Source organism: Gopherus evgoodei, chromosome 2 (assembly GCF_007399415.2).
Source record: "Gopherus evgoodei ecotype Sinaloan lineage chromosome 2, rGopEvg1_v1.p, whole genome shotgun sequence".
NCBI lineage: Eukaryota > Metazoa > Chordata > Testudines > Testudinidae > Gopherus > Gopherus evgoodei.
In genome coordinates this window covers 226,428,138-226,444,778 of record NC_044323.1, presented here as the reverse complement: position 1 = coordinate 226,444,778, position 16,641 = coordinate 226,428,138, and the positions used below count along the sequence as shown (strand labels likewise).

At 38.8% G+C, this 16,641-nt stretch overlaps 2 protein-coding genes across 3 annotated transcripts in view; one reads left to right on the top strand and one right to left on the bottom strand.

Moving 5' to 3' along the window:
• Nucleotides 1-6,165, top strand: part of TCEA1 (transcription elongation factor A1) — a 57,916-nt gene extending 51,751 nt beyond the window's left edge. For both annotated transcript variants that reach the window (XM_030553087.1, XM_030553088.1), the window contains one exon: nt 5,293-6,165. In XM_030553087.1, the coding sequence (XP_030408947.1) occupies nt 5,293-5,301 (9 nt within the window). In that variant the 3' untranslated portion in view covers nt 5,302-6,165. The remainder of the gene's footprint in view (nt 1-5,292) is intronic.
• The window catches only part of RGS20 (regulator of G protein signaling 20), a 37,866-nt gene continuing 26,645 nt past the window's right edge, over nt 5,421-16,641 (bottom strand). The window contains exons 3-5 of the mRNA XM_030553089.1: nt 14,122-14,208; nt 12,957-13,191; nt 5,421-11,330 (exon numbers count right to left, since the gene is read on the bottom strand). Coding sequence (XP_030408949.1) covers nt 11,142-11,330; nt 12,957-13,191; nt 14,122-14,208 — 511 coding nt within the window. The 3' untranslated portion in view covers nt 5,421-11,141. The remainder of the gene's footprint in view (nt 11,331-12,956; nt 13,192-14,121; nt 14,209-16,641) is intronic.

The following is a 16,641-nucleotide window of genomic DNA, read 5'->3' as shown; positions in this document are numbered from 1 at the left end:
AGTTATCTATGTCCATTAAATCAGTTTTCATATTTCCCTGTGGTCTTGTTTTGTCTTTCAGCTTTTTGTTAAGGCTTACTGTAGTGTAAAATGAAGTGTACAGGATTTGTAAACACTTAGAACAGCTAGAATTTTAATCCAGAAGGACGTGGAGGAAAGCAAGATGAAACTATTTGATCTAGACAGTCATTTGTGTAACTCAGGATAGATTCTCAAATAGGATTCAGTAATATCACTTCTAAGCCAGAAGTTCAGGTAGAGTGCAAAATGTTGCTGTACTGTGCAATGAATACCGTTATTCATTTATTTTAATTTTTTATATTTATAGTTAATATAAAAAATTACAGTGGACCAAGCTCTGCAATTTACTATAATGTTCTGGATCAGTGCAAAAAAGCATTGCTGGTCTTAGGAGCCAGTGACTGTTCAGGTCAAACACATTATGAACAAATAGGATTAGAAATAAATACACTGGAAAGCAAAGGTCTCAGGCTTTCCAACAGTGTGTAGCATTCATTTTTCAAGTATGTGTCAGTGTGGATCCCGCTCTGGGTATGCATGAACCTCTGCACGTTAGACTGGATTTTTCTGAATATCCATGTCTCTCAGGTTTGCACATACACTTTGTGGCTCCTTGTGTACCTGTATGAGGGCATAAAAGGTGAGGTGGCTGTGACCCTCCTTCAATTACGTATTGCCACCTGTGGCAACAAGGTGGAACCTAGCTGGTGTTCAACCTGCTAGACTTCTCAAAACACTCCTTCAGATCTTCTGAGATTCTTCAGAACCATCTTCATTCTTTATTTTCTTATGCTAGTCTGTTTTTAGTGCTTTTCAAATAGAAAGCTGCTTGCAGCCCTTTCCCCTGCACCTGCACACTCCCCCCCCCCCACTGAACAGTAATTTGGCATAGTGGACTCAAACCCTACAATCTTCAAGCCTGGTCCATTCTGTGATGTGTGTTCTACTTGGGGGAGTCTTGCTGTCTAAGCAGATGCTCAGTCTGCCTCTCCTTCTCTGAAAGAACCCACAAATCAAGGGATGCAAGGCTTGAAGCTTCATTCCAGACCAATCTGTGAAAGTGCCATTAGAGACAGAAGAGCTGAATTTGAAGATCCCTTTAATGGTCAAGCCTACATCTAACTGACAGGCAGGTGATGCTGAAGACTTCAGCAGAGAAAGTGGTGCCAAAGCCAGGCCGGGCATCAATATTAGCACTAGTACCATGTCTGGCACTGAAGCCCATCAGCAGGCCCAGCATTGAAGTTGACACCTCAGAGGTTGAAACGGTGCTGAAAGAGGCCACCCTGAATGGTTGGGGAATGAGCTCTGTGCTGTTTCATAAAGAGGATTACAGGAAGATGTCAGAAGGCAAGTCACACCTACCATCAAAGATACGCAGAAAGGAACTGACTGTGGGGCAGTATGGCTCTGGTACCGGATATACCCCCCCCCCCGATATTCATTCTAGCATCGATAATACAGACTTAGAGCACACCTGAGCCACACTCAGCATTGAGAGAGACCATTTGCACTGACATAGTCCTCAGAGCAGATAGCATTTTATGAATCAGTGCTGCCTGTGGAAGTGTACTCCTCACCATCCCCAGCCTTGCCTTTTCTCTAACATCCAGCAGAGATGATTTGTTGCTGAGGTCTATGAGCAGTATCATCATTTAGAAACCAGATGCTCTCTACAGACCGCAATCACAGGCATGCTGGGATTGGCACTAGCACAGCCAGCAACCAGCCAGCCTTCTGTGCACATACAGAATATTACTGTGGCCCTATTGGGGCTTTTGGGGCCCACCTTCTCAGGCCTGTAGGAATGAATTACTGTCTTTGCAGAAGAAGGAGGTGGTGCCTTTCTCCTGCAGCTTCACTAGCAAGACCTCTGTCACTGGAATGCAGAGACATGACAGCAGGAGGCCAAATGATCACTTTTGCTATCTAACAGCGCCTTATTGTTGTCCCGGGAAAGACAGCAGCTTTGGTGCTGATACAGGCACTGGACAACTTCAGGACCTTTCAAGAGCTGGGTGCAGGTCATGGACACTTTGGAGATTGAGATGCTTGATCATCCCCACTCTGCCTAGAGATGGTTGAGTCCTGGAAATGGTGCCATCACCACCAAGTGACTCCTACTACCAAGTAAATGCCTACTAGAGGTCAGAAACAACCTGGTAGACTTCTAAGCAGGAAGATGGTAACCAATCACAAGTGGTCACTGGAAATCCATCTCAGACCCAATATTTCACCAGTGTGGTATTCTCATCTGTTTGCCATGGCAAATAGTGTCAAATGAGGACCTCTGGTCTAAGGGGTACAGGCCCAGTTCCCATCTGCTTGGTTTTTCTCAAGTACTTTTGCATGTCTTTGCACCAGTCCCCAGGATCACATCCAAGATTAGACAAGACTAAAGTTACATTCATTGTGATATCCCCTACTGGCCAAGGCAGTTTTGACCATCTGATCTGCAGATGTCCGGACATGCAGACGCGTGCACATACACACATCTTCTCATGGACATGCTATCACAGAACCAGGGTTAAACTTAGACCCACAAGTCGCTGCATGATCTGTGGTGTAGGCTCTTTGAACAAGGACTGACAGATTGTTTTCTGCAGGCTCAGGAGATCCTTTTACAGAGTCAGAAACTCTCCAATAGGAAGACTTACTCCTTGATGTGGAAAAGGTTTTTCTTATGGGCAACTGAGGCCTTAAGACCAAGGATTCTAGGCTTGATGCTTCTCCTGAAGAAAGCATGACTAGCTAGTAGCTTCTTCAAAGTCCATCTTGTAGCAATATCAGTATGCCGCACTCAGATATAGGCACACTTGGTCTTTTCACATCTTTTGATATTGAGATCTCTCAAGAACCATCTCCATACTTGCCCTCCAGTTAGAGACCCTGCTCCCATGTGGAAGCTTAATGAGGTTGTCTTACAGCTGGGGCTCTTTCAAATTCACAGCTATGAAAAACACATCATGGGCCATGAAATCTGGTCTCCCCCGCCCCGTGAAATCTGGTGTTTTGTGTGGTTTTACTGTATACAGATTTCATAGGGGAGATTAGCATTTCTTAAATTGGGGGCCCGGACCGAAAAGGGAGTTTCAGGGTGGTCACAAAGTTATTTTAGAGGGGGTCAACCGTATTGCCACCCTTAACTTCTGCACTGTCTTCAGAGCTGAGCGGCCGGAGAGTGGCGGCGATTGGCTGGGTGTCCAGCTCTGAAGGCACTGCCCCGCCAGCAGCAGCGCAGATCTGAGTGGCAATACTGTACCTTTCCACCCTTACTTCTGTGCTGATGCCTTCAGAACTGGGTGGCTGGATAGTGGCGGCTGCTGCCTGAGGGCTCAGCTCTGCAGGCAACAGCACAGAAATAAGTGTGGCAATACCATACTATGCCATATTTACTTCTGCGCTGCTGCTGGCAGCTGTGCTGCCTTCAAAGCTGGGCTCCTGGCCAGCAGCCACCACTGGCCTGATTCAGAAATATACTGATCTCAGAGATCTGTAAGACAGCTTTGTGGAGCAAGCCCACTGACCTTTTTTGAAACACTATGCACTTGACATGGCTGCCAGGGCAGATGCCAAGTTCAGAAGAGCAGTATTCCAATTCCTGTTTGACTAATAGAGCCGAGATTCTTCACTTCCAAAATTTGGAGAAGATACTGCTCCCAGTCACCTATAGTGGGATTCACACTGACACGTACTCAAAGAAGAAAGCAAGTTTACTGACCCTACAGTAACTGTAGTTCTTTGAGAAGTTGTAGCCAGTGTCGATCCCCCATCCCACCCTTTATCACCAATTTTTCAGAGTCCGCAGCTATACAGATTTTGAATTGTGAGGGGAATGAAGAAGGGTCACTACTCCCTGTTCTGTATGCCCTCCTCTGGGAGCCCAAGGAAGCCAAGAGTGCATATGTGACCTTGATAGACACTGCTATTCACAAAAACTCTAGTCTTACGTACATGAGACACTTGCACGCTTAGAGCGGGATCCACACTGACTACAAAATTGCAAAACTGAAGTTGACCTGTAGAAGTGGAGAGTGTCAGGGAGCACAGCCCCTCTTCCTCTGCTTAGTATCCTCTAAATGGCTTGTGGGAGCCCCATGCCCATACACTTTCCCCTCCTCCTTTTCTGCCCATGTGAGAGCTTGCTCCAGAACTTAGGGCATTATCTTGGGACTCTGGAGACCAGGGTTCAATACTTCCCTCTCACACAGACTTTCCTGTGTGATCTTTGGCAAGTCACTTAGTCTGTCTGTCTGCCTCAGTTCCCCTTCTGCAAAATGGGGATAACAGCACTTCCCTACCTCGCAAGGGGTGTTGTGAAGATAAATTCATTAAAGATAGTGAGGCAGTCAGATACTACAGTAATAGGGGCCATAAAAGTACCTTTGCTAAGCTGATGGATATGAAATGGGAACAAAGGAGGAGCTGGTGTCCACTAGTGGGGAGTTTTGCCAAACTTCCTAGCAGCAGGAGGAAGAGGAGAGACAAACCAGGAGCTCCCTTTAATTGCACTCCTGTGAAGAGACCTGATCACCTTTCAGCTTTTTCTCCATTTCAGTGGAGAGGGCAAGAAGATCTGTTGCTGCCAGACCGCTGGTGGGTAGTGGGGGAAGGGTTGGTGAGAGTGCTCTGGAATTGACTTACACAAATTCTTGTATTTTGGAAGATTGTTTCAAAAACTTCTGGTGAGCTACAATGGCCCAGTATAGTGAAGACAATACTATAATTAGGAGAAAAAAAATCTTTCTTTACTTAATTGGGCCATTGTACAGTGAATTGTGACTATCAGACTTCCGTTTTTCCCCTAATTCTTACAGTTTCTTCACCCTATTAGGCTGTTGTAGTACCCCAGAAGCGTATATTGTTTCCATGCTAAAAATGTCAGCAGAAGAAAATTGGGAAAATGCCAGGGGAAAGCTTCGTTTTGTGAACCTTTCTGAAGTTTTATAAAGTTAACCTATATTTTTGCCCTTTTTATTTAATGTTAGGTCAAACCCACACTTCAAGGTATTTAATAACCTGTCACGTCTAGAAATTCTTTCATACCAATACAAATGGCTTCAGGACCAAATACACTTTTCTCTGCACTCACTGTGGGCAAGTGAACAGAAAAAAGATTTTCAAACCCTGTAAAGAATCTTGAATGTAAGCAAATGCTGTAACTAGTAATTACCACATCTTAGAGCAGTGCCTTCTTCTCTTTCTTCTTGCAAAGAACTAGAAATAAGCTGTATGCAGATACCTCATAAAATATTTCTTTTCTTTTGACAGTTCTGTTAGAAGAAACAACTGTCAAGACACCTGGACCAGTATGAAAGAGGATTTTGTAATTAGTTTTAAGAACTAGGCCAGGCATGTAGGTTCCTGCAAACAAGAAACTTTTTTTTTTTTTTTTTAATAGCAGCATACATCCCTGGAGTTAACCTTTGGTTTTTGACACAACTTCCTTAAATGCTTTCCTATAGTTAATAGTCAGTAGGGCCCGGATGCTCAATTGTATGGTGTATGTTTAAAATATTTTTTCATTTTTATAAGTAAGTTGACATTAAACTTTTATCAATAAACTTTTGGTAACTGAATTGTTTTTCTTAACTATGTGAACAATGTACTGTATATTTTTTTACAGTCTGAAACATACCCACCAGACATATTTTACCTCTCAACGATGTTAAAAATGTATGAATGAAATTTGTATTGGTTTCTTATTGGCATATTCCTACTAATTTTGTGGGGAGAAAGGACAACTAACTTCATTTTAATTATACCAAATCTGCTATGGTATCTAAATTGCAACTTGTTGGCTCTGTCTGGTTTGTACATACTATTTATGAATTAATGCTTAAATTCTGATCATGAAGTTTGGAACTTTGTTAATGGATCTATTGACCTATTCTGTTACAATGCTTGGATAAGTTTGCTTATGTAACCAGCATTGATCAGTCCAATGTATTGTATTGCCCTAAAGCCTGTATATTTCTACCACTAGATTTTATTTCTGGAGAAATGACTTAAATAGTTTGTTTAAATTTGATCTAATTGGTTTGTTTTGCGTATGTGTTTGATACCAGAGTTTATTTTAGACTTTGTAAATGAGCAAAGACATTTTGTGGCAGGCTGTTTAAATGACGGTCAGTAAACCAGTTGATAAAAAGATAAACTGGTTGGGGAGGTAATATTACTTTACATCAATTCATATAACTGGCATTAGTTTCCCATGAACTGCTAATGAACTTTATTTTGATATGTAGAATCATTGTTGCCAGTGATCAAACCAGAGACCAGAATAAATCATTAAAATTATGGTCTTTCACCATCCAGGATGATAGAAAGATTTGTTTTATTAGAATCTGTTTTTTGAGAGGGCACCTTTTAAAACACTTTGCAAATGCTGTTTAGTAAAGAGCCAGCATGGTTAGAGGACATAAGATTCTTACATTTTTGGCAACCTCTATATTTATATTTATATTTATCTAAACTTTGGTGGGGAAGGTCTGTCCAATCAATGCATGAGGGATTTGTGGGTAGCTGTAGTATGTAAATCCGTTTAGTTTCTGGAGAATAAACTCCTTAACTGGAATGGGCGGACAGAATTTTTCTTTTGCTGATTTGCTTTGTAATGGTAGAGACATGGTTTCAAATGAGGCAGCGTTAAATTCTGAAAACACTTAAGCTGTGAGACCCAAAAAAGAGTTTGCTAAATATTTTAATTTTGCATTACAAATCAAACTTTCCTATTGAAAGAGAAAAATAGTCTATTCTTTTGGAAGGGAAAATAAATGTGGATAAGAATTTAGCTTGCTATAGACACGTCTGCTTTTTAAAAAGGAGGAAATCATTCAAATATTTCAAAGGTTATTGCATAATTTTATGGAATTTGGATTCTGCTTGTTGGATTCTGGATTTTTGCTCTAATTCAGAAAGGTATTTTTAAAATTAAACTGACTTGAAAAGTGAACAGAATAATCTACAATTAAAACTTAGCACAGCTGTTTTAATTATGTATCTGAAAATATCTTGAAATTTTTTAAGTTGCCTTAGACAACAAAAAAATGACTTTAATTATAGATGTTTAGTGTCCGTGTGTCTGTCCTTTGTTTTTGGGCACTTCTGAAAGGACAAGTCTAACAAATTGTATTAAGCAAATATAGTCCTTGTGACTTCGGTACCAGCTGGACTTTGACAGCAGGGGAAATCTCATTTAGTTACAGAACAGGTACAGGGTGGTGTATACGAAGTTCCTCACACTATGTCTACCTTCAACCTATCTCTGCCCTTATATGAAAGGATAGCTTCCCTGGATGATAAGATACAATAATAATTCACTTCCCATGCCTGCTCAGTTTTGTGAGACTTCGCACAGGAAATCCACAAATCACTAAAGCCTGTATCACAATTCAGACTCTTGTGAGAACTGGAATGAGATATTCTTCGTCTAAAGCCCCAGCCAGTAGGTAGTAACAGTTTCTGGTACTAGATCCTACAGTTACTTGGGCAAAACTCCCATTGGCCAAAATGGGACAAGTTAAGGGCCTTAGTCCCTACTGACTGAGATAGGTTGCTGAATTAAATTGAGTTATCCTCTCCCCATAAAGCTATTGTAGTGTGTTTAGTATAAAAAGTGTTCTCTTTAACAAGTCTGAGACTGATGCTCACTAATAGTTTAAAACTTGGCTATGTCTTTAGCTGAAGAAGTTAAACACAATTTCTCAGGGTGAATTATTAGTTTTTAAATTTCATATTAAGAAGGCTTTAATGGTCATTCTTTGTGTCTCAAAGTCCCTCTGTTATTAGAAAGGACACCTAGATACTGGAACACCATGCTACTGGAACAAAATTTTGTGTAATTTTAAAATGTGTAACCTGCAGACGTTTGGTGTATTGTACTTCATTATATTGTACTAATGAATTTGGAATTTAAAGTTCAGTCTAAAGCACAATGTGGATAGCATCAATTGATGTGTTGGCTGAAGGGGTCCATGCAATTTTAATATTGCTTAGCAGGTGCATGAAAAGAATACTCTTTAACAGTATGAATGTTGTGTGGGAGTTATTGGTATATAAAGTGCAGACATTTAAAAGCTAGTACCAGTGGAATAGAAGGTTAGTGCAGCTTAATGATGTCCTGCTGCTAGATAAATGCCAATGCAAACCAGCAATGTTTTTTTTCAAGCCAGGATATATTGATCCTGTGATAATGGTTTTGACTTCATTTGTTCTGTATAACTTGTGTAGATATGATCACTTTGTCCTCATATTTCTGTAACAATTATTGCTGACTATAACAATCTAATTAGTATTTCCTAAATCAGTGGGACCAAAACTTGGCCCTTGGAAAAGGTTAGTATATTTCACCTCAGATGAGTATATGCATAGTTAGGAATAGTGAAACAAAATACAGGGAAAGTTCTTTTAATGTGTGATTTAATTAAATCTTATTTAATCTTATATAAAATTCAGTTAAAATCAAGAAATGCTAAAATTTAGTACTTAAGAGATACTGTGAAGAGGCGTAGGTCCAATATCCTGAAATTGTGTGACAGGAGGATGTGTGACAGAAATGAATGGAAAGTTTCCTTCAACTTTTAATTTCCCAAGAAACTGACCAGTCTAGCTTAATTGTCCAAGTGAAGTGAAGTGCAGAAAGTAAAAAAAAGCAGTAGAAATCAGCAAATTAGATTTTTAAAATCCTTTCAATAGTCTGATAAATTAAAAAAAAAATTCTGGACAGTATGTCTTTAATTTCAGTAAGTCTCTTCCAGCGAGTATAATAGGCTAGATCTCATTGCACTTCATATGATGCACATTTGCTCTGTTTGTCTCCTAGCTCTTAATGAGGCATCTTTAAAAAGATGGGGGAAGCATTAAACAAAATTAAATTGTCAGTTTCATGAAATGACATAGCTTTGAACTTTTCTGATGGACATATCTGATCTCTCTAGCAAGCTGAAAGTGACCTAGTTTAACTTCTTTTGTCATCTGGGTGCTTCTGAAAGCCCTGACACAACCAAATTAATACGTAAGTACAGCATATTCAGTGATAGTCCCAAGTTTTCCCACTGCTACCTCACCAACATGCCTATTTTGATCTTTGGCTAGTGCTGAGACTACTAGCCAGCATGCCAGTTGATATGCAGTGTAAACTGAAACTATTAATTTGAATATTGTCTTATGCTGTGGATATATCAGTGACCTGGACTGAGATCTCTAATTTGACATAACCAGCCACCAAATGTATTCTAGTAACAACTGACAGTCACTACTGACTCGGACCAGATTTTAACCAGTGACCTAGAAGAGCTCTTTTCTTTTTAACTGAGTCATCCAACCCCGCAAGGCAGCTGGCAGCACTGTTTTGCAGTGTTACTTGTTAAATGTTGCTTAAATCATTTTTTCCAAACTGACATGTTAAATGTTGTTTTTTATAGAAATAGATGATGGAAACTTTGGCCACAGCTGTTGCTTACAACTTACCTTGTATCAGGTCTTCTCTCTTGATATTGTGTAGTGACAAAGCTCATTATTTTTTTTAACGGGATTAACGCTGAAAGAGCAAAACATATCTCCTGCATGGTGCATTGAACAAGCAAGGAAATTAGCATATGCCTGGCTTTTCCTCCAGTAAGAAGGTGTTTAGTATCATAGTGCCCAAATGGGAGAACTGCTGATAGGCTGGAGAAAGATTGCAATAGCTTCCTAGAAAAAGCAATGCAATACTACCTATATGAATCCCTTTTAAAGAGATGATTTTTCACTCTCTACCCTTCTCCTCTCCACGTGCCTTCTGCTTCACATCTCACTGCATTCATTCAAATCAATACATAGGAAACTACCAATGAAGGGAATTCTACAGTAAACTAAAATGTATGTAGTGGAATTACATTAAACTACAGTGTATTTGGCTTAATTACTATAGATTAAGCAACTCTGTAAAAATGGATCTATAAATTGGTACTTAAATGCAATTTGTTTAACTTCTTAGATTTAGCTATGATAACTAATTCTGGGGTGTGTTGAAATGCCATATGGTAATAGGTATGAGGCTTGGCAAAAAGCACTAATCTGCACATACAAGTGCAATATATTAGGGATACCAGAAATACAAGTAGGAAGCTTGTGAAGCTTGTGGAAGAATACTGCTTTGCTTTGAGATCTTCTGACCCTGAATTAATGCCATATCCCTGGAAGCTTGTTTTAACTTGCTTTGGTATGAAGTGTATGAGTATCACCCCCTCCAAACAATCTGGCCTGTAATTTAGGATTTTCAGCAACTATGAACATGTCAAATGGCTGCTACTGCAGAGCTCTAGGGACTAAATACTGAAATATTAATTACCATTATTTGCATCTGCCTTTGCAGTGAAGAGAACAACACATGACAATTCTTGTGCTTTATTTATGATTATAAATGCCCAGACTCTTCCCTCTCCTAAATTCTTCAGCTTTTATAAACATTAACAGTATGAACTTACAAATGTTTCCAGCAGACTCTGATAGTAAAATAACACTTTTCAGTAAAGAGAATGTTATAGGCAGTATTATTCCAAACCACTAGCTTCCATAAACTTGAGGTTGTTATATTTCATTGCCATGAGCACATTGCTTATATGTATCAGGTAGCCACTCCAAGACAATACCATCTCCACTTCATAAGTAGTGACCAGGTTGTACTATTATAAAATGTGAGGCTTCAGTCTAGTGTAGCCCAAGTATCAACAGCGCAAGTATTTTTACTGTGGCTGCACAATGGTGGGGGGAAGGGTGAGAGCAGTCATAACTAACAGTTTAAAAAAATAAATTGGAGAGTTCTTTCTTTCCAGAGTGGTAATTTTAACTTCTCCTATAAGTTCATGTCCAAGTACATTCTGCTATTGTAAAAATACGACTTTTTTTAACATCCAACTCTCTCTACATTCTCCTTTGCAAAGTGTCACTTAAGTTGATCAGAGGCTGCAGTTAGCTTGGGGTGTCAGAGCCCTCTGCAGGTTAAAACATTGATAGTCCATATTAAAATATGCCTGAGTTTATTTTCAGGTAAATATCCTATAACTCTAAATTCCCTGTTGGTTGATGTAGCCCAGAGTTCCATTTCTTTTTTTTAATAAATACATTAATAAAAAATATTATGCATTGATGGATTTCTCAGATAAGGACTGAAGCAAGTCCTTATAAATAGCAGAGTTCATAAACCGTGGGTAGGAGTCTCTATGCATTAAGGTGTAAATCTGAAGCTGTGCATCATCAAAAGTATGTTGTGATGGTTCCAGCATATTTCGGTTGATAACTTCCCTTACTCTGGAGTCCAGGCTGACCTGTGTATTAAAAAAGCATTCGTTGACATGGGTAATAGCGCACGCACTTTTCCAGCTCTACCCACTTAAAGTTTTTTCTCCCCCTCTTCAATCTTCACCCCTCAAACAAAGTGTAAAGGGTCTCAGATATACATAGAATTATCACTTCTAACTTTGGATGCAATTATCTCCTCAAGTAGTGGAATCCTCTCAAAGACAGTCTTACTTTAAACAATACTGTCTGGAATCCTATTTGTACTAAATTCTGACGGTACAGCTGGAATTTTTGTTCTTTCTGCTTAATAGTGCAGTGAATTTTTAATTTTGTGTGACTAGCTTTCATTTCCTTGAGAATAAGTGTTGTCTGAGGCTGAATTCATAGCAGCAGAATTAACCAGAAAGAAGCTGCAACTTGTAGAAATGTTTAAGCAAATCCTTTTACTAAAGAGCAGGCAGAATTAGACATGAATTGCAAATAGTTATATCATGGTTTCATATGAGAGCGATATTGTGAAAATCTAAATTTCAGTGAGGTGGCAGTCTCAAAGATATTGTGTTAACAGCTACTAGATTTCAGTAGCGCTTATATCTGTACACAAGTAATGCTTTTTCCACCAATGTGGCTAATAAGCTTTTGGCTGATATTTGAGTTTATAGTCCTTCAAAACAAGAAACCAACTAAACAAACTTGTTGTAGTGTAATGTTCAGTGTATAAAATATTTGCCAATATCAGACTGGTAGATAAAATTAGCAGATATACAAAGCTAAGATAAACTTTTATTTATGGTTAACTTTTGCTATATAGCAGGAGTTCTCAAAACAGGTTATATTTGAGCAATTCCTTTATATTTCATAGCAAATTACAGTTAAAGGTTTTAAACATTTTAAGATCTCCCATTTATTTTTTACTGCTAAGAAAAAAACCTAGCTTGTTTGGCTATTTAAGCGAGGACAATGCTCTTTGCCCTGTTATGCCTAGGAATTACAGGTGTCTAACATCAGTGTTTTATGGTACCACATCTGCTGCTTTGTCTGTTAACTGGGAAGATGGAGGATAGTTTCAACCATGGCACCCTGATGCCTTCTTTTTTTAAGTCTCCATTATTAGTAGGCTTGGAAGGATTAGATTTCTATCAGTAAATGTAGGTAAGCATCAATTTCACTGTTTACACAATCCAAAATTTCCCTCTGATCAAAATTTAGAGACAGGCAAAGTAAGAAAAATGCTGCTTGAGAACTTAGAGTTGAATTTAAGGAAATGTCCTTTGTATATTTCGATATCCATGTTGACATTGTGTGTTTTAATAGTTATAAAGCATTATCTTTTTGAACCCCAGGGTCTGCTGTCATTAAATAATTGTCTGACCCCGACATAATTTTCTACAACTGTGAAAATGTAAACGGATAAAAATTGAAAAATGCTTAAAACCTATAATATTGCAGAAGTCCAAAAATGTAAATAAAAATTAAGCTTAAAATAGATATCTGTTATAAACAAACAAAAATCAAATTCTGCCAAGCCTAATTATTAGCAGTGTATGTCGTAAGACCTGTATCCCTTGGTTTAGCTGTCTTTGCCTTTATTCATGTTACAACCACCACTGTGCAATGCAGAATTAAAGAATGAGCTGTGGAGGGACACACACCTCTTTTGGAGAAAGGATAGAAATATAATCTTCATAGATTAACCTTGCTTTTTCTTCTATGACACTCTTGTTGGATTCCTGCTTTAACTCCTCACAGGCCATCCAGAAAAGCATGTTCTCTTCACTGAATTCTGTTCGGAGGAACTCCCGGAAAGCATTTCTGCCCGCTGGGGTGATCATTAACTTGTCAAATGACTGAGCCCAAGCATTTACTTCTTCAAGAGTAGGAGTGGGACTTGAATGAGAGAATAGAAAAGGAGATATTGCTGCTAGTTACTCAAAATTCAGTTACTAGACAAGACATTTGCTCTCACCGAAAGGAAAAAAGTGAACTTTACGTGAGTCTAACGCATTGTAGGTTGGACAGTTAACTGATGTTCAATAATATCACTCTGCTGTGAAGCAATAATAAACTTAAGGATTGGAGGATTGTAGCAGATAAAATGTGATCAAATGTTCCGATGACTTACACTAGCTTTATTTTAAAGAAATGCCTGAAGTTAACGTACAAGAAAAAACCTTTATGCAACCCCTGAACATGCTTTCTAGGCTTCAAATGCACAGTTGTCTTTTTGGTTTATCTGTTTGTTTGGTTTATCAATGTCACCATTATGGTATAAATATGTGTACAGTGAAGGCCAAGACATTAATATATTTATAGGTGTTACCACAAAAGCTATACTCCTAGCTTGGTTTGTATAGGTCCCCATTATAGCATCTGAGCACCCAGGAAAGGATGGAAAAAGTTAATTAGTTACCTGACTAGTGATAGGATCTATGTTCTCCCTTGTTTATTACTCCTTATTTAAAGCTGGGCACTACCAGTTGGATTGGTTAAGTTTTTCACAAAAGTTATAGCAATGAGGGAGGAAAAAATTAGACTTGTAGGAAAATGGGAGATTCTGTCTTTACTATGTTATTGCTATTGTACCACCATACAGTGTAAGCTATCCCAGTACAGAATATTTTTAAAGTATGGGCTTTGGATCAGGCCATGAATTAAAGAGCGGTTCGAGTGGGAATGTTAGTAACATTTAGCTAGAGATGGCTGAGAACTGAATTTAAACAGGTGGATGGCAGCAGGGGACTAATTTGTGCATTTCAAACCATTTGCCTTGCAGATTTAACTGTTATGTATATAAATGCTCAAAGAAAGAAAAGATACCTCTCCTCACAGTTTGGAATACTCTCTGCTCTGAGTTCATGGGATGTCCTCCTTGCTCTCTCTTCATCTTGATTCCTAACAGTAAGACTGCAAGGTAGCAAACAGATAACTCAGTCAAGTTTATATATGGAAAAGCTTGAAATTACATCAAATTGTTGATATTTAATATTTTACACACATTTGGTTTACCTTACCTAAAAGGGATAGAAATTACCTGTACCCTTTTATTTCATGATTCTTCTCATGCACTGGTTTTACATCAGAGTAAATCCAGTAACCTTAACAAAGCTGCTTCAGTTGCCAGGAGAATTTTGGCTATTCAGTGTAGTTTCTCAGTGCAATCTAGAAGGAGTTTGATATGTGCTTCAGAATGTAAGGTGCAATCCAGAAAACACTAGCATTGTGGACTAGCTCTCTGAGTGGGCCTACTCATGGAAATAAGTACTATGCTTAATAGTATATGTCTTTACATAGTGTGGCCAGCATTGTAACTGGGACTGTTCATGGTAATAAGCATTAAACTCAGTATTTGCAGGATTAATATGAGGCTTAAATACATGCCAAAATCTCCCCACCGAGGCTCATTGAAAGCTCTCTCAGCACGCTTCACTGGAAGCAGGTGTCCAGTCCTGTACCTGGTCAAATTCCAGTGTATTAGTAGTAATTTTCTAGCTCACTTAAATTCCCAGGTGCTTTCAGTTAGAGAACCTACCCTTGTTTCTAGACCTAAAACTTCCAAAGCTTGTGTATTTTCCTTTCACAGAGTGGCTGCTATATTCTGTTTTATAGGGGAGGAGGGAATAAACTGATCTTATTCTCCCTCTCCCTCTGTAAAGCACTTTTGAATTTGTCAGGAGAAGAAGGCACCAAGTATAAGTCACTATTCATAGTGTCACTGGATTTCCAGGCTCTTGCCACACCTGACAAACCAGAGAGCTTAACAGAATTTCTGGGGAATAATTTGAAATCAGTCTATTGGTTTATCTTTAGCTCCATTACATGAAAGAAAGATATGGTTATCACTTAGGTTTACCTATTTCATTTGATCACCTCCTTTTAAACTTATGGCTTATATCTTACCTCCAGCTTCGCTACCTGAATTAGTTCTAACATTTTCCTTCCTGAAGCATTTGTCTATAGTTTGCGGAGACCTCCCTGCAGGTCTGTAGAATTTAAAAATGTTAAGGACCAAGCAGTGCAGTTGAAGATTGGGAAGGAGGAGAGATGCTTTGTCTCCTACAAAGTAGTCCACACAGGGGAAAGGTGGAGAACCTTTGCTGGAACCTAGTACAGGGGTCACACTACTCACTGCAGCTCATTTTATGTAATACCTTCAAATCACTGAGCTTTCTTAATTAACTTTCTCTGTAAAGGGAGAAGCAGCATAATTATAAAAGAACCATAATATCACCTTATCCCCTGGGTCTCATCATTTAAAGAGGAGTGGGGTGGGGGTGGAGAAGGGCCCAGAGGTCCTAATGGTGACCATTGATCCGGTTGGTTTGTTTTTTAAAGTTGTTTTCCCCATAAACAGCAAGAATATGCTGCAGTGTGACATATTTTAGACTGAAGGAGACAAAAGAACAAATGTCTCCATAGGATAGCATTCTGCCTCCTTTGTAATACGCAATATTTATTGTGCCTCACAAAATGGTAGCTATTCCTGCAGAGAGGAAGACTCCCTACAAGTGTAAAAGTGCAGAGCAGAGAGAACAAAATATTTACATAGCTACATCTATCTCAGGCTCCAAAAGGATAACAAGTATGTGACTTAAGTTATAACTGCAGCAAAGACTATGGGCATCCAGGCACTAGGACTCATTTCCTAGGCCCGTAATGGTTCATTCTAATTCTAGTATTGAAAGGGCTGTGAATAGTGAAGTCTCTGCTTCTCAGCCACATGACTCATGTGGACTGTTATTTTTGTTTCTATTCATAATTTTTCAGTGGAAAGCACTTGAGCTATTTTGAGGAAAGACATTCTGTGAATAGGGATTATAAATAGAACATTTAATTGCAGTTTGTTTTGCATTCCTTGCTACTATAAAACAGTTGTTCACAGAAAATTAGAAGTGATTTTAAGGCAGAGAAAAGCTCCTTTGTCGCCTGTACCCAGTTCCCAGGCTATTCTTAAATGGCAATAGGAATTTTAAGCACCATCAAAATTGAGTAATTTCAACACCCCAGTGAGGAAATAGCTTGCTTTGTACCATTTTAACACTTATGCTGCTTTTTCTGTGCCTGACAGAGAGTATCAGATAAAAGAGTGGAGGAGTAGTTATCAACAATTCAAAGGAAATAGTGGGAAGTGAAGTTTATATTAATCCATTGTCAGTGTACATGAAGTGCTTTTATTTCCTTTTCTTGGGCAATCTATAGCTATGGGTGTATCTTATACGTATACACCTATGGGCTAAAACCATCCTTGACTCTTTAATCTTACCAGTGTTACTCCTTTGTCAATCCACTGGAACTTGGAGGCTCATTTACTCAGTGGGGTGTGGAAATTATTCAGTTGAT